Genomic DNA, 21913 nt, shown 5'->3' on the forward strand with positions numbered 1-21913 from the left:
AAAAAATTTATCAATTAGTTTTCTTCTTACATAGGTTAGGGTAAATTGGGAAACAAAATATATACAAAATTACCTATTTAAAATGGATATAATTATAAATAACATTTTTTCTAAGTATTATGATTTTTTCTTTCAAATTGATTTTTGAGAAGCAATATTGTTTACGAAATACATCAAATCTTAAATATAATACAGCTCTTGTTAAAAGATGTTTATAACAAATTCGCAATCTAATTTTATTCATTTATTATTGTTATCTACTTATGTTTATCTACTTAAACAAATTCTTCACTCTCAATTCCTTCTTCCTCCTTTATTTCCTCTTTTACACATAAGATCTTCATTAAGAATTTCTTCTTTTATCTCAAGTTTTAAATCAGCTTCACCACAATCAATAAAACTGGTAGAAGTAGAAGGTGGAACTATATTCTTAGTAGATTCTAACTTCTTGATATGTCCAGCGGATTTATTATGTGTTGTCAGGTTTGAACATGAGTTAAAAGATTTTTTGCATAATTCACAAGAGTATGGTTTCTCTCCTGTATGGAACCTCTCATGGACAGTTAACTCTCTTGTTGTACGGAACACTTTTTCACATGTATCACAAGAGTAATCTCCTGTATGGATCCTCTTATGGTTATTTAAATTACTTTTATATTTGAAAGACTTTTCGCATGTATCACAAGAATATGGCTTTACTCCTGTATGGATCGAATTATGGAGAGTCATCTCACAATTTGTAAGGAAAGTTTTTTTTACATATTCCACATTTGAATATTTTCTCATCTGTGTTTGGAATTTTCAAGTGATCTATCTGTGAGAAAGTCTTTTCACATAAATCACAAATGAACAGTTTTTCTCCTTCAAAAGTTCTCATATGTAATGTCGAGTTCCCCTTGATAGAGATTTTCTTCTTGCAAAGACCACACTTGTCCATTGTGGATTTTTTTGTTCTTGAACCTGAAATAAAAAAAATTTCAGAAAAATTGATTTTCTCTATTACAAAGAACTAAAATCAAATTTGATTGATTAGGATTATAACTTTTTTAGAATTGAACATTTTTGTAAAGTACGGATTAGAACAGGCAAAATTAATCTCCTTAATGTAATGAAATCAGAATACTACCATTTACATATATCATAATAAATAATCCAAATTATTATGGACAGTTAACTCATAACTTGTTCGGACAGCCTTATCACATTATCACATGTATCACATTTGAATGCTTTTTCACCTGTATGAATTTTTACATGTCTTATCAGAACACTCTTTCTAGAGAATTCCTTGCTGCAGATATGACACTTGTTCATGATGGATTCTTAATTGTTCTTGCACCTGAAAAAAAATAATATTTAATGTAATACTTGTGTTGAATGAAAAATAATAATTTTAGTTACTTTATAATCATGATTTCTTGTACGTCTGTCACTATGAAAACTAGTATAGCTTCTCTATATAATAATAATAATAATAATAAGAACTTTTATTCAATAACTCTTCAATCCTGTTATGAGTAAATCACATAGACAATTAATTATTATATTGAAATTACATGTTAATATTTCATAATATAACGATAATAATTATATGTTTTTATTGTTACTGGTAAACATAATTGCGGAATTTGATAAACTAGGTGATTTCTCTTGGCGGGCCAGGTGCGGCTGAGCCTACTTCGGGCTGGACTGTGGTTGGTGTCGGTACCACTTTCGCCGGCCGGTGACCGCCATATAAATGCGGATCAGAAAGTTATCCGCTCGTGGTTCCACCGCTTTACCATCTGCGAGCTCGCCTTCACATCAGCTTTGCCTGCAACCCCTTCTCCACAACCTTCATACATCAACCTGTACAGCAATGTTAGTACGTGACCGGTCAACGAGTTGACCGGCTAGCGATTAGACAGATAGATGGATCCTGTGCCCAACATGTAAATATGAACCAACCTAATCATGACATATAGACATTTCGTGTGACCATTATAGTAAAAATTGAAAACAAAGAAAATTTAGAAGGAAAAAACTAAAAAAAACTACGAAAAAAGAAGGAATTTTGATTAAAAATAGGAATTTGATTGGAATTAAATAAATTTAATAAAATTTAATAAATTTGTGAGAATCTCAGCAGGTTTCTAGATGCGCTCCCCCGCAAAAGTAATTTTAGTAAGTTGAAAAAAAGAAAAAATTGTAAATTGCTAATTTTAAATTTAAATATTGTTATGAAAAAACATGTTGAAGAATAAAAATGTTGAAAAGAGAATATTAGAAAGAAGTTGCTAAAAATTTATAAAAAACTGTAATGTAAAAAATTTGTTGAATGAATTTAATTGCAGGGGTTAACATCTAGTAAGAACTCTATTTTGAACGACAACTCGACGACGGGGATGTAGGTATTTAGGTCGGACTCGAAGGACACAATGTACGCCTTCCAGGAGCTCCTGGTTGTACAGACCGGGACAAGGTAGTCTAAAATAAATTAGATAAATTAATTAAAAAAATAAAATAAAATTAAGTTGAGAAATGAATCGAAATTAAATTTGAATTTGAAAAGTTAAGATTAAAGAAGAATTTCTATGTGTATTAAGTCCTAGGTAGCTATTTTGATATTAATTGGTCATTTGTATTTAACGTTTCCCGGCCGTTCACAAAAAACTCCGACGTCCTCGAACTAAGTTTCAACCCTTGCTAAATTTCCAATGAATCCCTTAGTCCCTGAGACGACCATGTACAACCCCAATGAATGAAAAGAAGGAAAGAGAAAAAACATTGCTTGAAGGCATCAAAATTTTGGTTGAAATTTAGGACAGAATGATCTGATGCTATAATTAAGTATGTCAAACCGATGCGTGAAATATTTGAGAAATGTACAAAAGAACCTTTTAACCGTATACTCATTTTAAATATGATAGGGATAAAGATTCCAAAAAATCAAAAAAGAATACTTGAATCCAACTTAAATTGCTCTGGTGATTATGAGTATGAGTATGATGTTATGATATATTGTTGCCTGCATAAAGTGTAAAAATAAACTATTGATAAGTTAAAAAAATAAGGATAAAAGATAAGAAAATTAATACTGAAAAATAAAGAATGAAACCATTATATTGAGTTTAATACAAAGTAAAAAGCTTTCCGTTTGAATTCCAGGAATGTAGGTATTGTTTTTAAATTTTCAGGTAATGTGTTCCAAAGTCTTGGGAAAAAATGTAATGGTGAATTGAATATAAAATTTCTATTGGCTTGATCTACTATGAAATTATTTCTAAATCTGGTTTCATAATCGTGAATTGTATCACGTGTGTTCCAGACACCATCAAATACTCTAGGCTGCATATTGTTTTTATATTTGTACATAAATAAAAACACTTCGTATTCCATTTGTTTCCTGATTGGTAAAATTTCCAATTGTTTAAATAAAATATTTGATGGAAAACGGCGTGGTTTTTTTGCTATTAAGCGGCAGCACTCCTTTTGGAGCTTTAAGATTGGCTCCAATAAGGTGTTTGGAACAGCAGTGAATACAATTAAACAATAGTTGAGAACAGACTTTATGTAGGCAAAATAGAGCAATTTAAGATGTTGCGAGTCAAGTATATGACGCATTTGACGTAATGAGTATACGATCTTTAAATTCTTTTGGGTGAGTCCATCAATAAATAAGTAAAAGTATTCCAGATATGGTGTGCTGTTTTATTTAATGTTATGGACAAAATTATCCTAGTACATGTCAAACCCTTACTTACTTCTGAACCTAATCTATTCTAACTAACCCCTGTATGGACTCATTGCCTACTAAGAGAGAAGCACTGTTGCTTATAAAGATAGCTGCTCTGAAAAAAATATATTTTGTTCAAATATCTTAAATTGAAGTGAGTAGCTCACCGCTAATAAAATCAACATCAAGCTTGTCTCATAGGGGTTAATTGGCAAGGGAATATCTAGAAAAAAATTATCTCAAATGCTTCCAAATTGTCTGATTCTGCGAGAAATTTTGAAAAATAATTCTGGCACAATTAATGAAAGTAATCACATTTACCTTAGCTCTTTATTCAAATAAAGGCTGCAAGAATTCTACTTTCATTTCATTGTTATCCATTATCTGAAAAAAAAGTTTTCATTTGCAAAATAGAAAAAAAATTATTTTAAATAAATAATCTTAATTAAGCAGCAAAAGTAGAAAAATAATATATACAGATTTCATAAAGATAAAGTAATGTTCGGGAGGGGGAGTGGAGTTTTGCCACTTTCACTTACTCCGAGATTTTAGGAAAGGTTATAATGTTAGACAATATAACATAAAAGTAATTTATTTTAAATAACCTAAAATATAGTGTAACGTTAATATCAAGCTTAAAAAAGTATGGGTTAAGCAAAAGTGGCAAAACTGCCCCCCCCCTTTTTTTTATTAAAAATAATACAATATTTACAAAATTTGGTATTCCATAATATTTAAATTTTATGTTCTACGATATTAATATAATCTTTATGCTTGATTTCTTCTTCTTCTATTTCCTGTTTTATAGTTTCTGCAACATTCTCAGCCTCCATGTTGATAGAGAGAGGATCTTCTTCATCAAAAGTTTCTTCTACTTTTATTTCTAGTTTAACATCAGCTTCACCACAATCAACAAAACTGGTAGAAGGTGGAACTGTATTCTTTGTATATTCTATTTTCTTGAGATGTTCAGCTGAAATTGTATGATTTCTCAAGGTTGAACTAGAGTAAAAATATTTCTGGCATAATTCACAAGAGTATAGCTTCTCACCTGTATGAATCCGCTTATGTATATATAATGCACTTTGACGTGAGAAAGTATTTCCACATGTAACACAAGAGTATGGCTTCTCCCCTGTATGGATCCTCTGATGATGAGTTAAATGGATTTGTTGTAAGAAAGCCTTATCACATAAATCACATTTGAATGGTTTCTCTCCTGTATGGATCCTTTTGTGTGTAGTTAATTCACTTTGTTGCTTGAAAGTCTTTTTACATGTTCCACAAGAGTAAGGCTTCTCTCCTGTATGAATCCGCGTATGTATATGTAATGCACTTTGTTGTGAGAAAGCCTTTTCACAGGAATCGCATTTAAATGGCTTCTCTCCTGTATGAATTCTCATATGTCTTGTTAAGTCTCTCTTTATAGAAAATTCCTTGCAGCAGATATGACACTTGTTCATGATGGATTCTTAGTTGTTCTTGCACCTGGAATAAATAATATTTAATGTAATACTTGTGTAGAGTTGAAAATAAAAAATTAAAGCAACATCATTTTTATTAGTTACTCTATATGTAGGGTGTGTCCGTCACTATGTAGGTAAAAGTATTCCAGATGTACTCTCTGAAAACTCTCCTCTTACATCTAATTATTATCCCACTTTCTCTTCTATCCACTTACATGTACTAAGTACTTGTCTTATTACCCAATCTACTTCTGATGTTTTATTTAATTGCTATCTTTAGCTTTAATTTTAAATACATACTATAGAAAACATCATCCCAAACCCCAACTGTTTTTTAATGATATTTTTGTTACAGCAAACTAATTCACTTTTATGACAGACAGATATATACTTTATCTTAAATATTAAGATTTTAAAGATTCTGCTACATAATATTTGTATTATATATAAGCTGACTTACTTTACTTTGTAAACTCAAATAATTCGTTTGTTCTTTCTATTTATAATCATTGAGTCTCAATTCATTTTTTATACAGTCTGTTGTTGTTGTATTGGCTGCTCATAGTCCATTTTCGTGTCCAGGGTCGTCATCAGTAGGTGGGGGAGGGGAGGCTTATGGGGGGGGCTCTGGAGGGGGGCGTTGAAGAGGAGGGAGGCTGGTGAAACTTGGGTGTGATGATAGGAAGGCAGCTACAAGGGCGGGATTATGCCAGAGGTCAATGGGATTAAGGTTGGTGGGGTTATTAGGGCAGGAAAAGAGGTGTTGGACAGTTTCAGGGGTGGGATTGTTGGGGCAGGATGGGCAGTTGGGTGAAAGAGAAGCGTTGATGGAATGCAGGTAACTTTGGAGCTTAGGACAATAATTGGATCTCAATTGGGAGAGGATGGTTCTGTAGTGCCTAGGAAGTTGGATCTCAGAGGGGTTGATGTTGGGAGGGGCGTGGTTAAGGACAGGATTAGGGGGATAGGAATTGATTGCTTGGGTAACTGCAGAGGTGTGGAGTCGGGAGATGGTGGATTTGTAATTTGCAGGGAGGAGAGTGTTCTCAGGGGTGAGAAAAGGTTGGAGGGTCGGTAGGAACATGGATTGGAGGGTGGATTTCTTGGATCTAGGACCAGGAGGGGTTGTGACATTGGGGAAGGATGGGTGGGAAGGGCGGAGGGAGGAGGCCAGGTACTGGGAGCATAAAAGGGAAAGGTGGTTCCGTACTGGTAGGATTTTAGTTTCTTGGTGGAGGTGGCTAATGGGGGATTTTTTGGTGGAACCAGTACAGATGCGGAGGGCTTGGTTTTGGAGGACTTGGAGTTTATCAATGTTGTTTTTGGAGGTGTTAGGAAACCAGACAGGACAGGCATAGGTGGTGATGGGGCGGAGGAGGGTGTTGTAGGTGGTGAGGAGGGTCTCCTTCTGGTGGCCCCATTTGGTGCCAGCCAGACATTTAAGGATTCTGAGGCGGGAGGAAATTTTAGAGGAAATGGTGGAGACATGGGAACTGAAATTGAAAAAGGTGTCAAAGGTAACTCCAAGGATTTTAGGGGTTTTCTCAAGGGGGAGTGTGGAGCCGTTAATTTGGACTTGAGGATGGAGGTTGGATTGGTGTTTACGGTCAGGAGTGAAAAGGGTGACAGTGGATTTGTTGGGGGCGATGGAGAGGCCATTGGTGGAGGCCCAGTCAGCGATTAAGGAGAGGTGGGAGTTGATGGATTCAACTGACTGGGGGATGTCAGGAGATGAGTGGAAGGAGTTGAGGTCGTCGGCATAGGAGGAGGTGGTGGCTGGGGGGTTGTGGGGGGCATCTGCTATGTAGAAGTTGAAAAGGACGGGGGAAATAACAGAGCCTTGGGGGACACCAGTGTGGACAATTCTGGGGGAGGAGTTGGTGTTTTGGTAGGAGCAGAAGGCCATCCTGCCACGCAGGTAGCAGGATAGCCATCTGATGATGTTTGGATGGAGGTTTGAGGAGGAGATTTTTTGGAGAAGGAGGTGGATTGGGATGCAATCAAAGGCTTTGGAAAGGTCAATGGATGCTACGGTTGTGCGGCTGGGGGGGAGGTTTTGGTTGAAACCGTTAGCAATGGAGGTGGAAAGATTAAGGAGTGAGGATGTGGTGGAGTGGAGGGGTTTGAAGCCATGTTGAGAGGGGTGGGTGGAGAGGGATTGTTTAAGGTATGGGAGAAGGAGGCGTTCAAGGACTTTAGCTGCAGGACAGAGGAGGGAGATTGGGCGGTAGGAGGTGGAAAGGTCAGGGGGTTTACCAGGTTTGAGGAGGGCAATAATTTTGGAGAGCTTCCAAATGGCAGGGATATTAGCAGCGGAAATGGAGAGGTTGAAGAGTTTGGTAAGGTAGGAGATGCCATTTGGACCAAGGTGTTTGAGGTGGAGGATGTTGAGGTGATCAGGACCAAGTGAAGATGAGTTTGAGGAATTTTTAATGGCTTCGAGGACGAGGGCAGGGGTGAAAGGTTGGAAATCTCTGTTGAGGCGGTGGCGGTGTCTAATTTTGCGGATAATTTTTCTGGAGAAAGGGTTGGAGGTGTGGCGGGAGACAGAGGTGAATTGTTTGGTAAAGGATTCAGCAATGTGGGCATGGGAGGTGTGAACTTTGTTGTTGAAGGAAATGGGTTGGTTGGAGGGAGGGGAATTATTTTTGCCAGAAAGGGATTTGAGGAGGGACCAGAATTTGGAAGGGTTGGTTCTATGGTCGGATTTGGAAAGGGTTTCTTGCCATTTTTTTGTTGGAGTGTTGGTTAACTATTGAGGAAATTTGTTCATTGAGGATTTGGATTTGAGGATCATGGGGGTTAGTTTCTCTTAAGGAGTCTCTTTGCTGGATAAGGGGCTTAGCAGACTGGGGGAGGGAGGGATTGGAGTTTTTGATGAAGCCAGCGGGGACTGTGTGTTTGGAGGCAGTTTGGAGGATTTGGCGGAAAGTGGCTTCACCTTGGGAGCAGGAGGAAGGATCAGGAAGATCTTCAAAGAGGGTTTCAGTTTCAAGGGTGAAGGTGTCCCAGTCTGCTTTACGGAAGTTGTGGAAGGTTTTGACAGGGCGGGGGTTTCTGTTGATTTCAGGGAGGGAGAGGAGGATGGGGAGGTGGTCAGAACGGAGGGTGGTGAGGGTGTGCCAGGAGAAGTCAAGTGCAAGGTGGGCAGAGCATAGGGAGAGGTCGGGGGAGGTAGGTTGGCCGTTGGGGGGGAGGCGGGTGGGGGAGTCCTCGTTGAGGAGGCAGAGGCTGCTCTCATTGAGAGCTTCCAGCAGAGCCTCTTCACGATTCATGGCAGATTGGTCAAGGGTTATGGAGTTCCAGGCAGGGTTGTGGGCATTGAAATCACCGACTAGGATAAGGTCATTTGGGTTGTCAAAGAGGAGGTTAAAGTCAGGGGTGTATTGGGGGGGACAGGAGGAATGTGGAGGAAGGTAAAGGTTGATGATTTGTGTAGGAGAGCCATTGCGGGAAATTTGGATGCCATCAATCTCTAGGGGGCCATTGGAAAGGTGATTGAGGTCAAGGTGGGTGAAGGGGATGTCATCGGCAATGAGGAAGGCTATTCCTCCACCAGGTCGGTCTTGACGATCCTTCCTGAGAAAGTTATAGCCAGGGAGGGGTTTGGGATTGGATTTGCTGGAGAGTTTGGTTTCTTGGAGGCAGGTGATAGGGATGTTATGGGTAGAAATAAGGTTGTGGAGTTCATCTTGGGTGGTAAGGAGGCCATTACAATTGAATTGAAGGACAAAAGGTTTACCAGGAGGTTTTCGGGGGGCAGGGGTGGGTGGAGGAGGGGGCGGGGGTGAAGGAGGAGCTGAAGGGGAAGGTGGGGGAGACGGGGAGCTAGGTGATGGGAGGGGTGTAGGGGGTGATAAGTTAGGAGAGGGAGGGGGTGAGGTTGGGGGGGGAACAGGAAGGGCAGAACCAGAAAGGGGAGTAGTGGGTGGCAGATGGGAGGAGGGAGCATTTGGGGTGGATCCATTGGAGGCAGGAGTTACATTGGAAGGAGCCAGTGGATTTTGTAACACCTAAGGAACAGACTGTACATGGGAATTTAGGACCGCGGGGTTTGGATGGGGGTGTTGGTGGTTGGGGGGAGATAGGTGAAAAGGGAGTTGTTGAGGCAGAAGTGCAGGGTGGGCAGGACCAGTTGGAGTTGTAATCGGATTTGGATGGAAGGAGGGAACATTTAGGATGAACCCAAAGTTGGCAGGAGTTGCAGAGGAAGGCACCAGAGGAGCGGGTAATATTGCGGGAGCAGGTAGAACAGGGGTATTTAGGGCCAGGATTTGGGTGGATGTCGCCAGAGAGGATGAGAGGAGGAGGGGGAGGGATGTTGGAGGGTTGGAGTTGAAAGGCCTCCAAGGCCTCCAGAGCTGACAGGGGCTGACTTAAAAGCCTATTAGGCCGGCCCCTTGGTGGAAACCCGGACAGGGTGAATGGTCAAGCAGGTGTGTTTGATGCAGGTTTGCCCGGGGACTTCTTCTCCATCTCCCCGGATAGGACCACTCCGGAAAAGCTTGCATCCTCGGTCTGAAAATAAATATAATAATAATTTTGCATCCTCAGTCTGAAAATAAATATAATAATAATTTTACAAGTAACACAATTTTAATTATAAGAACTAATTGAAAATAAGAAATAATAAAAATTAGAAATGGTAGAAATACCGGATCATGGAAAGAAAACAAAGTCATTCCTTAATTAGGACAGAAGTCACCTTCCTAGGAAGGACATAAGTAGATTCCCTTATGTGAGAATTTGTTAGATGAAGGGCATAACTTGTCTCCCTTAACAAAGATTTTGCAAGACGAAGGACATAAGTAGCCTCCCTTCACCACACAAAACCTAGCTTTTTGGTCCTTCACATAGCAAAATCTTGCATAAAATAGTTTATCTGTCCTTTACATAGCAAATTCTTGCAAAACATAGCATTTATGTCCTTCACATAGCAAATTCTTGCAAAACATAGCAAATTCTTGCAAAACATAGCAAATTCTTGCAAAACATAGCATTTATGTCCTTCACATAGCAAATTCTTGCAAAACACAGCAAATTCTTGCAAAACATAGCATTTATGTCCTTCACATAGCAAATTCTTGCAAAACATAGCAAATTCTTGCAAAACATAGCATTTATGTCCTTCACATAGCAAATTCTTGCAAAACATAGCAAATTCTTGCAAAACATAGCATTTATGTCCTTCACATAGTAAATTCTTGCAAAACATAGCAAATTCTTGCAAAACATAGCAAATCCTTGCAAAACATAACAAATTCTTGCAAAAAATAGCAAATTCTTGCAAAACATAGCAAATTCTTGCAAAACATAGCATTTCTGTCCTTCACATAGCAAATTCTTGCAAAACATAGCAAATTCTTGGAAAACTTAGCATTTCTGTCCTTAACATAGCATTTTGGTCCTTCACATAGCAAAATCTCACAAAACATAGGTTTTTCTGACCTTTTCATACCAGGAGATCAGAACTAAATCAGAACACACATAACAAGAGTTTTTACATAATACATTAAGATTATCAATTATGCATTTAACTCTGCATAAATTATGATAATTCATTATTATTACCCCTCCCCCCCCCTATTTAAAATTTACCCCTGCATAAATTATGATAATTTATGCTGAGTTAAATGTACTGTTTGAACTTCTATCTAACAGGATATGAGAACTTAATCAGAACACACATAACAAGAGTGTTTACATAGTACATTCAGATTAACAATTATTCAATTGGCCCCTTTCAGTCCATCATATGACTTGGGAAGGAGGTTGAGGAGCATTTTATGCAGCCTAAATTCCACTATGCTATGCCACTTTTCCTAAAAGGCGTCATAGCTGGCCTCTTTTGTGTCCATCATATGACATGGGAGGTGGTGCCATGAAGGAAAAGTGGCATTGCATTCTTGGGAATTTAGACTGCATAAAATGCTCCTCAACCTCCTTCCCATGTCATATGATGGACTGAAAAGGGGCCAGCTATGACGCCTTTTAGGCCCTAGAATGCAATGCCACTTTTCCTACATGGAACCATAGCTGGCCTCTTTTGTGTCACTCTTGTTATGTGTGTTCTGATTAAGTTCTCATATCCTGTTAGATAGAAGTTCAAACAGTACATTTAACTCAGCATAAATTATCATAATTTATGCAGGGGTAAATTTTAAATAGGGGGGGGGGGAGGGGTAATAATAATGAATTATCATAATTTATGCAGAGTTAAATGCATAATTGATAATCTTAATGTATTATGTAAAAACTCTTGTTATGTGTGTTCTGATTTAGTTCTGATCTCCTGGTAGAAAAAGGTCAGAAAAACCTATGTTTTGTGAGATTTTGCTATGTGAAGGACCAAAATGCTATGTTAAGGACAGAAATGCTAAGTTTTCCAAGAATTTGCTATGTTTTGCAAGAATTTGCTATGTGAAGGACAGAAATGCTATTTTTTGAAAGAATTTGCTATGTTTTGCAAGAATTTGCTATGTGAAGGACATAAATGCTATGTTTTGCAAGAATTTGCTATGTTTTGCAAGAATTTGCTATGTTTTGCAAGAATTTGCTATGTTTTGCAAGAATTTGCTATGTTTTGCAAGAATTTGCTATGTGAAGGACATAAATGCTATGTTTTGCAAGAATTTGCTATGTTTTGCAAGAATTTGCTATGTGAAGGACGTAAATGCTATGTTTTGCAAGAATTTGCTATGTTTTGCAAGAATTTGCTATGTGAATGACAGAAATGCTATGTTTTGTGAGGTTTTGCTATGTGAAGGACAGAAAAGCTAAGTTTTGCAACTTGAAGGACATAAGCAGCCTTCCTAATGTAAGAATTTGTCAGACAAAGGACATAAGTCACCTCCCTTAAGTTAGATTTTGTTAGATGAAGGACATAAGTAGCCTTCCTTAGACCAATTTCCAGTGACTTCTGTCCTAATTAGGAATGACTTTGTTTTCTTTCCATGATCCGAAATACCTTGCTCATTAGGATAGAAAAATGTATAAACAGAAACGGTAACTAAATGATTTAGTGGAAGTGCAATTAATATTTACAATATTATATCAATTAGTATTCAATTTTAGGTTAGGGTAAATTGGGTATGTATATACAATTGGGTACAAGGTAGCCCTACAGGGTTAGGGCAACGCAGATTTATGTTTAATCAATAAAACAAACAAAGTATATAAGATACTAGGTACTTATTTACACATTTTTACAAATAACATTTTTTTCAAAGATTTATGATTTTTTTCTTTAAAATAATTTTTGGAGAAGTAATATCATTTACACATTACATCAAATCTTAGGACGACACATGTTTATGTTTAATCAATAAAGCAAACAAAATATATAAGATACTAACTATTTACACATTTTTTTCTTTAAAAATTATTTTTGGAAAAGTAATATTATTTACACATATTATTAAATCTAAAATACAAACATAAATAAACATAATTAAGCACTTTTAAAAAGACATTTACAACAAATTCGCTATTTAGGGTCATGCATTCATCAAACATTTTTATTTCTATCTACTTAAACGAATTCTTCACTCTCAATTCCTTCTTCCTCCTTTATTTCCTCTTTTATAATTACTTCCACACTCTCAGCCTCAATCTTTATAGATATAGGATCCTCATCAAGAGTTTCTTCATCTTTTATTTCCATCTTTATATTAGCTTCACCACAATCAACAAAACTGGTAGAAGCAGAAGGTGTGACAAAATTCCAACTGGATTTATGGATCCTCTTATGCATAGTTAAATTACCTATATGAGAGAAAGCCCTGTCACATGTATCACAAGCGTATGGCGTCTCTCCTGTATGGATCCTTTTATGGTTATTTAATTCCCATTGATATAGGAAAGCTTTTTCACATGTATCACAAGAGTATGGCTTATCTTCTGTATGATTTCTCATATGACTTATTAAACTACTCTTCATAGAAAATTCCTTGCTGCAGATATGACACTTGTGTAGAGTTAATTTACTAGAGTATGGCTTCTCATGCTCAGTAAAATGATAATTAAACTCATACTTTGTACGGAAAGCTTTGTCACATGTATCACACGAGTATGGCTTCTCTCCTGTATGAATCCTCTTATGGGAAGTTAACTCACCATTTGACCGGAAAGCTTTTTCACATGTATCACAAGAGTATGGCTTCTCTCCTGTATGGATCCTCTTATGGTCAGTTAAATGACTTTGACGTGAGAAAGGCTTATCACATGTATTACATTTGAATGGCTTTTCTCCTGTATGGATCCTTTTGTGTCTTAATAAATTACCTTTTTCTGAAAATGCCTTTTCACAAATATCACATTTAAATGGCTTCTCTCCTGTATGAATTCTCATATGTACTGTTAAACAGTCCTTTCTAGAGAATTTCTTGCAGCAGATATGACACTTGTTCATGATGGATTATTAATTGTTCTTGCGCCTAGAATAAATAATATTGAATGTAATACCTGTGTGTAATTGAAAATAATAATTTCAAGCCTTCATATTTTTTAATAATCCTTTTAAATACTGACTTTTGTAAAAACAGCTAGTATATAATTTGTGCAGCTAGTATATAATTAAGATGTGTTCGTGCAGCTGACAATATGTTGGTAAAAGTATTTCATATTTGCTCTATGAAAACTCTATCCTTACATCCATATCTTATTAAGTATAGCTACTCTATATGTAGGGTTTGGTCATCACTATCTAGGTAAAAGTACACCAGATGTACTCTATGAAAACTATCTTCTTGCATCCATATCTTATTTAATATAGCTTTTAATATAGCTACCCTATATGTTGGGTGTGTCAAAGTCCATTAATATGTAAGTAAAAGTAATCAAAATATGCTGTGCTATTTTATTCATTGTTATGGACATATTTATTCTTGTACTTGTTAAAAACTAACTTACTTTAATTTTGTGAACTGAGACTGTGCGTGGTTTGTTTCTTTTTATGTTGACTTCAGTTTCAAATATTATGTCATTTTATTTTTTGTCTGAAAGTAGACAAAATTATTATTTTATAAGTAGATCTGATTGAATTAAAGAAGGTATACACATTTTTGCATTCAAGAGAAGTACAGAAAAATTGTATAGACAGAAACAACATCTACACGATTTAGTGGAAATATCAAAAAAAATTACAATATTATATCAATTAGTATTCCTCAAACTTAGGTTAGGGTTAATTGGGTATATACACTATACTCCTGAAGGGTTAGGACGACACATATTTATGTTTAAACAATAAAGCAAACAAAATATATAAGATACTACCTATTTACACATTTTTACGAATAATATTTTTTCAAAGAATTATGATTTTTTTCTTTAGAATTGATTTTAGAGAAGTAATATCATTTACACATTACATCAAATCTTAAATAAAAATCATAAATATAAAACAAAGCACTTGCTAACAGACATTTACAACAAATTCGCAAACAAGGTTCATTCATTTATCAAACATTTTTATGTTTACCTACTTAATCAGATTCTTCACTCTCGATTCCTTCTTCCTCCTTTATTTCCTCTTTTATAATTACTTCCACACTCTCAGCCTCTATCTTTATAGATATAGGATCCTCATCAAGAGTTTCTTCTTCTTTCTTCTCTAGTTTGATATTAGCTTCATCAAAATCAACGGTTAAAGCAGAAGTTGGAACTGTATTTTTAGTAGATTCTAAATTCTTGAAATGTCCAGCGGATTTATTATGTGTTGTCAGGTTTGAACTGGAGTAAAAAGATTTCTGACATAATTCACAACAGTATGGCTTCTCACTGGTGTGGATTCTTTTATGTAAAGTTAATAAACTTGATCGTGAGAAAGCTTTTTCACACAAATTACATTTGAATGGCTTATCACCTGTATGGATCCTCATATGACTTACCAAATGTTGTTGTAGTGTAAATGCATTTTCACAAAAATCACATTTGAATGGCTTCTCTCCTGTATGAATTCTCAGGTGTCTTGTTAAACTACTCTTTGTAGAGAATTCCTTGCAGCAGATATGACACTTGTGTAGAGTTAATGGCTCACCATGCTCAGTAAAATGATAATTCAAATAATACTTTGTACGGAAAGCTTTTTCACATATATCACACGAGTATGGCTTCTCTCCTGTATGAATTCTTTCATGCTTAGTTAAGTTACCACTTTCTGAAAATGTCTTTTCACAAATATCACATTTAAATGGCTTCTCTCCTGTATGAATTCTCATGTGTCTTATTAAACTACTGTTTGTAGAGAATTCCTTGCAGCAGATATGACACTTGTTCATGATGGATTATTAATTGATCTTGCACCTGGAATAAACAATATTTATAGTAATACCAGTTTACATTTAAAGATAATAATTCCAAGGGCCCCCCCCGGAAGTTCTGACACATTTGCGTAAACGGTGATCATTGGCTTTATCTTTGGACTGAGAGGATAGGTTATTAGGGATAAAATCATTCTTATATGATGAATTTCCCCCAGATTTAAGATTTTTTGGATAGGCCTCCAGGTTCCGGAGCTCCAGGCCTCCAGGTGGTCTCTGGACAGGTAAAAAAATAAAAAAAATTCTTATTTGAACAGTTAGAGGTAAGTTTATAAAACAACATAAGCTTCTTTTTATATATTATTTATATATTTGAAGAAAAAATTACAATCGGCCTCCAGGTTCAGGTGCTGCAGGCCTCCAGGTGGCCTCTGGACAGGTAAAAAATCAAAATTTCTTATTTGAACAGTTAGAGGAAAGTTTATAAAACAGCATAAGCTTCTTTATATATATTATTCATATATTTGAAGAAAAAGTTACATTCGGCCTCCAGGTTCAGATGCTGCAGGCCTCCAGGTGGCCTCTGGACAGGTATAAAATCAAAATTTCTTATTTGAACAGTTAGAGGTAAGTTTATAAAACAACATAAGCTTCTTTTTATATATTATTTACATATTTAAAGAAAAAATTTCAATCGGCCTCCAGGTTTAGGTGCTGCAGGCCTCCAGGTGGCCTCTGGACAGGTATAAAATCCAAATTTCTTATTTGAACAGTTAAGGTAAGTTTATAAAACAACATTAGCTTCTTTATATATATTATTCATATATTTGAAGAAAAAATTACATCCGGCCTCCAGGTTCAGGTGCTGCAGGCCTCCAGGTGGCCTCTGGACAGGTATAAAATCCAAATTTCTTATTTGAACAGTTAGAGGTAAGTTTATAAAACAACATAAGCTTCTTTTACTATATTATTTACATATTTGAAGAAAAAATTACATTCGGCCTCCAGGTTCAGGTGCTGCAGGCCTCCAGGTGGCCTCTTGACAGGTAAAAAAAAAATTTCTTATTTGAACAGTTAGAGGTAAGTTTATAAAACAACATAAGCTTCTTTTTATATATTATTTATATATTTGAGGAAAAATTTACAACCGCCTCCAGGTTCAAGTGCTGCAGGCCTCCAGTTGGCCTCTGGACAGGTAAAAAATCCAAATTTCTTATGTAAACAGTTAGAGGTAAGTTTATAAAACAACATAAGCTTCTTTTAATATATTATTTATATATTAGAAGAAAAAATTACAATCGGTCTCCAGGTTCAGGTGCTGCAGGCCTCCAAGTGGTCTCTGGGCAGCTAATAAAATCAAAAAAATCTTATTTGAACAGTTAAAGGTAAAGTTTACATAAAAAACAAAATGAGCTTATTTTTAGATGCTTTAAAGATATTTGAAGAATAATTTACAATTAGCCTATAGGTTTAGATGATGCAGGCCTCCAGGTGAACTCTGGACAGGTAAAATATCAATATTTCTTATTTCAACAGATGGCGGTAAACTTATAAAAAAAATTAGCTTATATGTTATTTATATATTTGAAGACAATATTACAAATGGCCTCCAAAATAATATTATAATAAGTATAATTTTAAATTACAATTGGCCTCCAGGCTCAGGAGCTTCGGGCTTTGAACAGGTAAAAATAAAAAAAAGATAATGTCATTAAATTCTACAATTTAAACCTTTGAAGTCTCAATGTGTAGGACCTAATGAAATTATATGTTGGCCTTATCCTCTTAAAATTTTTTTTTCAATTTTGAAAATTTTGCTATCCCCCGACTAAACTATAAAACCTGGCAGCGGCACTTTTTTACAAATAGGTTTGGTTAGATTATAGGCTAGAAGCTGAGTACCCATGGCTAGGCAGGTCAGAAGGCCGAGATCCGCGGCCAGGTTCTATTGTACTCAAAATTTTAAATTGGAGAAAAATAAATCCTAAGAGGATAATACCTAAATGTTTAATTTCAGATAATCTAGGATGGGGTGCAAATTTTTTTTTACATAATTTTCATATAAACATTTACTGGCAGTTTAGACTACTTAACAAGATCTGAAATAATGGACACACCGTTAATAGATTCACCTTCTAGGCAAGTAGTTTTTAATATATAAGAAGAGGCTTATGTTGTTTTATAAACTTACCTCTAACTGTTCAAATAAGAAATTTTGATTTTTTACCTGTCCAGAGGCCACCTGGAGGCCTGCAGCACCTGAACCTGGAGGCGGATTGTAATTTTTTCTTCAAATATATAAATAATATATAAAAAGAAGATTATGTTGTTTTATAAACTTACCTCTAACTGTTCAAATAAGAAAATTTGGATTTTATACCTGTAGGCCTGCAACAACTGAACCTGGAGGCAGATTGTAATTTTTTCTTCTAATATATAAATAATATATTAAAATACGCTTATGTTGTTTTATAAACTTACCTCTAACTGTTTAAATAAGAAATTTTGATTTTTTACCTGTCTAGAGGCCACCTGGAGGCCTGCAGCACCTAAACCTGGAGGCCGAATGTAAGTTTTTCTTCAAATATATTAATAATATATATTAAGAAGCTTATGTTGTTTTATAAACTTACCTTAACTGTTCAAACAAGAAATTTTGATTTTTACCTGTCCAGAGGCCACCTGGAGGCCTGCAGCACCTGAACCTGGAGGCCGAATGTAATTTTTTCTTCAAATATGTAAATAATATAGTAAAAGAAGCTTATGTTGTTTTATAAACTTACCTCTAACTGTTCAAATAAGAAATTTGGATTTTATACATGACCAGAGGCCACCTGGAGGCCTGCAGCACCTAAACCTGGAGGCCGAATGTAATTTTTTCTTCAAATATATGAATAATATATAAAAAGAAGCTTATGTTGTTTTATAAACTTACCTTAACTGTTCAAACAAGAAATTTTGATTTTTTACCTGTCCAGAGGCCACCTGGAGGCCTGCAGCACCTGAACCTGGAGGCCGATTGTAATTTTTTCTTCAAATATGTAAATAATATATATTAAGAAGCTTATGTTGTTTTATAAACTTACCTTAACTGTTCAAACAAGAAATTTTGATTTTTTACCTGTCCAGAGGCCACCTGGAGGCCTGAAGCACCTGAACCTGGAGGCCGATTGTAATTTTTTCTTCAAATATGTAAATAATATAGTAAAAGAAGCTTATGTTGTTTTATAAACTTACCTCTAACTGTTCAAATAAGAAATTTGGATTTTATACCTGTCCATAGGCCACCTGGAGGCCTGCAGCACCTGAACCTGGAGGCCGATTGTAATTTTTTCTTCAAATATATAAATAATATATAAAAAGAAGCTTATGTTGTTTTATTAACTTACCTCTAACTGTTCAAATAAGAATTTTTTTATTTTTTTACCTGTCCAGAGACCACCTGGAGGCCTGGAGCTCCGGAACCTGGAGGCCTATCCAAAAAATCTTAAATCTGGGGGAAATTCAGCATATAAGAATGATTTTATCCCTAATAACCTATCCTCTCAGTCCAAAGATAAAGCCAATAATCACCGTTTACGCAAATGTGTCAGAACTTCCCCCCCCCCCCTTATTTATCATCAGTTTTAAAACATTTCATTTTTATTAATTTAAGATTTATTTAAGATTATGTCTGAAGGCCCTTCAACACGTAGGAAATAGTATTTTATGAAAACTTTCTCCTTATATCAATATCTTAACTAGCATAGTAACTCTATAATTGTTACCAGTATTTCTGTACATAAAAAAATCAAAATATGTTGATTTTTTACTCATATGATTTTTTAATGATAATTCCTAGGACAACGATGTAGATTGTTGTAAGCAAAGCATCCCCATTATCAAGTACTAAAAATGTAACTTTATCCCTAAAACTTTTTCATCTGTTCAAGAAATTTTTGTATGTCCAACAATCTGATATTAATATATTAATATACATTGCTTTTATGGATGTTTTCAAACTTTTTTTTATATATAAAAAAGCTAACTTACTTTGATTTGCTAAACTCAATTTACTTGTCTTTTCTTTATCTTTATGTTTCTACTGACTTTAGTTTTATAATCTTTATATATAGTCTTGATTCATTTTACATTTAGTCTGAAAATAAATTAAACGAGATATTTACTAACACAATCTTTACCATAAATGAATAATTATATCCCAAGATATTATATGAACAAGAGATAGATCATCAAAAATAACAAGGATATTTTTTGGCATAGATTAGATCTTAAGCTTTTAACTGGACAGATGGACAGACAGTGTTCTACTTTGGATTAAAGATTAGCTTCCTATTTTTAGGAGATGTCAAACATAAATAACATTTGAATAGCTACACATCTGTATGGATCTGCTTTTTTATAATAATTTAATGCCTACAATCATCAAATGCCGCTCCCGCAAAAAATCGCCGTTTCCAGCCTATTTTTTTTGCCTTTATTCGCCAAATTAGACAATTTTCAATCATCTGGGCTAAACTTTTGTTTTCATAAGAATTTCCCTAATAGTACTTAACACTTGTAATGTTTCAAACAAGTCAATATTTGAATATTTACTATTGTAATTATAGAAACTACTTTTAGAAGCTGGCTGGGAAAAGTAGAGATAAACCTGTGGTTGTGAATGTAAATTGCAACTTTTTTATACTATTAGATAAATAGCCTACACCCCTTGAGATTTTTACAGCTTCACTGAAAAGTATAATAATTTTGAACATTAATTTTCAAGATATTTAGATTCAGACAAAAAAGCCTTACTACTGTTTATTATAGGATTAAGAAGACATAAAATTGGATAAGCTGTACTCCATGTATTTAAACAAAAAAAAATATTACCTAGGTACCTATTCTCAAAAAGTCATTATTCAGTAAAATATTTGAGGCTAAATGGCCAAATGGTCGAGATATCTTTAATTGGTTAGAGGAGGAAACCAGAGAATGTTGTCATCTTACAACTACATCCACACTTCCCTAAACTAAAAAGAAGGCACACTCCCCTAACAATATTTTACCCTAAAAGAAAAGTTATAATGTACTAATTCAGACTACCCAGCTACAGATAATATATATATGATATTTGCTGTATGCATATATATACAAAAAGGGCGTAGGTACCTAACTAATTAAACTTCTGAGATTGAGAATGTATTGAAGTTGGTTAAACTTTTTTAATTAGAACATTTATTAGCTTTCAAAATATCCTGTTTTACACCACCCTCCCCCCCCCTTAAATGCAGGTCTGTCCTACATTTTCAAAAGGATTATATATGATTGAGATATAAGATTGGTAAAAGCCTGTGCACCCAACTTAAAAAGTTGTCTTGCTATACCATTTCTGACCAAATTATGCTTTGTTTCTTATTATTCAAATAATTGTTTCATAACTAAATATAATATCTTTGGTCTTATTTAAGATAAATTTTTATGGCCTCGTTTATTGTTTTTTATAGAAAAAAATTAATATTTAAATTTTTTAGGGCAATTGGAAGTACTTAAATATAAGGTATTTTTGAGCGGTTACTATTAGCCCAAAAATAGTGCTACCATTATACGCAGCAAAACGCGGCAACAAGACATGCTTAATAATGAGTGTGCAAAATCTCATTAGATTTTATCCATGGGAAGTTCACCCCATCTCACCCCGTATGAGGCATACTTTTTCTTACTGTTTCGTTTTTTCCCCCCTGGCGGCTTGGGGGTGGGCAATATTTTTAAAATTTAAACCAAATGTTTTAGACATTTTTAAGACCTTTCCAAAACATATTTTAGATTTCTTGTAACTCAGGTATTACTTGCACTTCAAATTTTCAAATTTTTTAGCAATGTGTCTGAATTTCTCCCTCCCTGCGTTGAGTAAAACAATACGATTTTTTCATCAAAAATTTGCATATCTTGGTAAAACAACAGTAGAATAGATGAAATAATTTATATTTTTAAATTTTCCTATCAAAATACATGCAATCCCATTTCGAAAAAGGAAAAAATTAAGTCATAACTCCTAAAAATAAAAAAGTTATGACAGTTTCAACTGTTAAGGTCAAGATTTTTAAGCCAAAGATACGCTAAGGCCACTGTGTATTCATTGTTAAATATTATTTGTATTTGCTGAACTTAATAAGCCATTTCACTATAAGTTTCCAATTTAAAAAAAAAACTTTTAAAACTTAAAATTTTATTTATTTTAAAAGCATTTTTTATCTTTTTGCTGCTTATCATATATGTTATTTTCATTGATTTATTTGTGAACAATAACAGTTAATAGTAATTCAAAATATTTGTTTATAAACAATGCTCAAATGCCGCACTTTATGCCATTTTTTAAATGTCGTCTTTGATTACATATAAAACTATGTTAAAAATTCCTTTTGCATTTTTAAAATAAAAGAATAATAAATCCAAATATCATTTATAATTTGATTTTAAAATTGTAT

The 21913-nt window shown here is 34.8% G+C and overlaps 2 protein-coding genes and 1 long non-coding RNA gene across 4 annotated transcripts; all 3 read right to left on the reverse strand.

Annotated features, from left to right (window-relative positions):
• Positions 1-5725, reverse strand: LOC145321493 (uncharacterized). 2 transcript variants are annotated; one of them, XR_013880256.1, is made up of 3 exons: positions 5642-5725; positions 1239-1339; positions 1-960 (listed from the first exon to the last, which is right to left on the reverse strand). It is a non-coding gene; the product is annotated as an uncharacterized LOC145321493 (long non-coding RNA). The 2 variants fall into 2 exon arrangements; XR_013880257.1 differs by lacking the exon at positions 5642-5725 and adding an exon at positions 4037-4101.
• A 2152-nt stretch (positions 5726-7877) lies between these two features.
• LOC145323476 (uncharacterized) lies at positions 7878-12844 on the reverse strand. The gene is made up of 3 exons (XM_080165878.1): positions 12730-12844; positions 9593-9699; positions 7878-9194 (listed from the first exon to the last, which is right to left on the reverse strand). The coding sequence occupies exons 1-3, from the start codon at positions 12842-12844 to the stop codon at positions 7878-7880; spliced, it is 1539 nt and encodes a 512-aa protein (XP_080022004.1).
• A 1251-nt stretch (positions 12845-14095) lies between these two features.
• On the reverse strand, positions 14096-19583 carry LOC145321492 (uncharacterized). The gene is made up of 2 exons (XM_080162912.1): positions 19476-19583; positions 14096-15486 (listed from the first exon to the last, which is right to left on the reverse strand). Exon 2 carries the CDS (start codon positions 15459-15461, stop codon positions 14667-14669), a length of 795 nt encoding a protein of 264 aa, XP_080019038.1. The 5' UTR covers positions 15462-15486; positions 19476-19583; the 3' UTR covers positions 14096-14666.
• Between the last annotated feature and the right edge of the window lie 2330 nt (positions 19584-21913).

The sequence above is a fragment of the Acartia tonsa genome, chromosome 6 (assembly GCF_053477335.1).
Source record: "Acartia tonsa isolate MP-2025a chromosome 6, ASM5347733v1, whole genome shotgun sequence".
NCBI lineage: Eukaryota > Metazoa > Arthropoda > Copepoda > Calanoida > Acartiidae > Acartia > Acartia tonsa.

Bases quoted from the DNA above. Each gene is read 5' to 3' on its own strand.
- LOC145323476 (XM_080165878.1), bottom strand. From the start codon at position 12,844: ATGGAAATAAAAGATGAAGAAACTCTTGATGAGGATCCTATATCTATA. The intron at 9,700-12,729 runs GTGAAGAATTCG...ATTTATTTTCAG, and splicing joins GGAGGAAGAAGGAATTGAGA to ACCGAGGATGCAAGCTTTTC. The intron at 9,195-9,592 runs GTTTCCACCAAG...TCTGTTCCTTAG, and splicing joins TGACCATTCACCCTGTCCGG to GTGTTACAAAATCCACTGGC.
- LOC145321492 (XM_080162912.1), bottom strand. From the start codon at position 15,461: ATGAACAAGTGTCATATCTGCTGCAAGGAATTCTCTACAAACAGTAGT.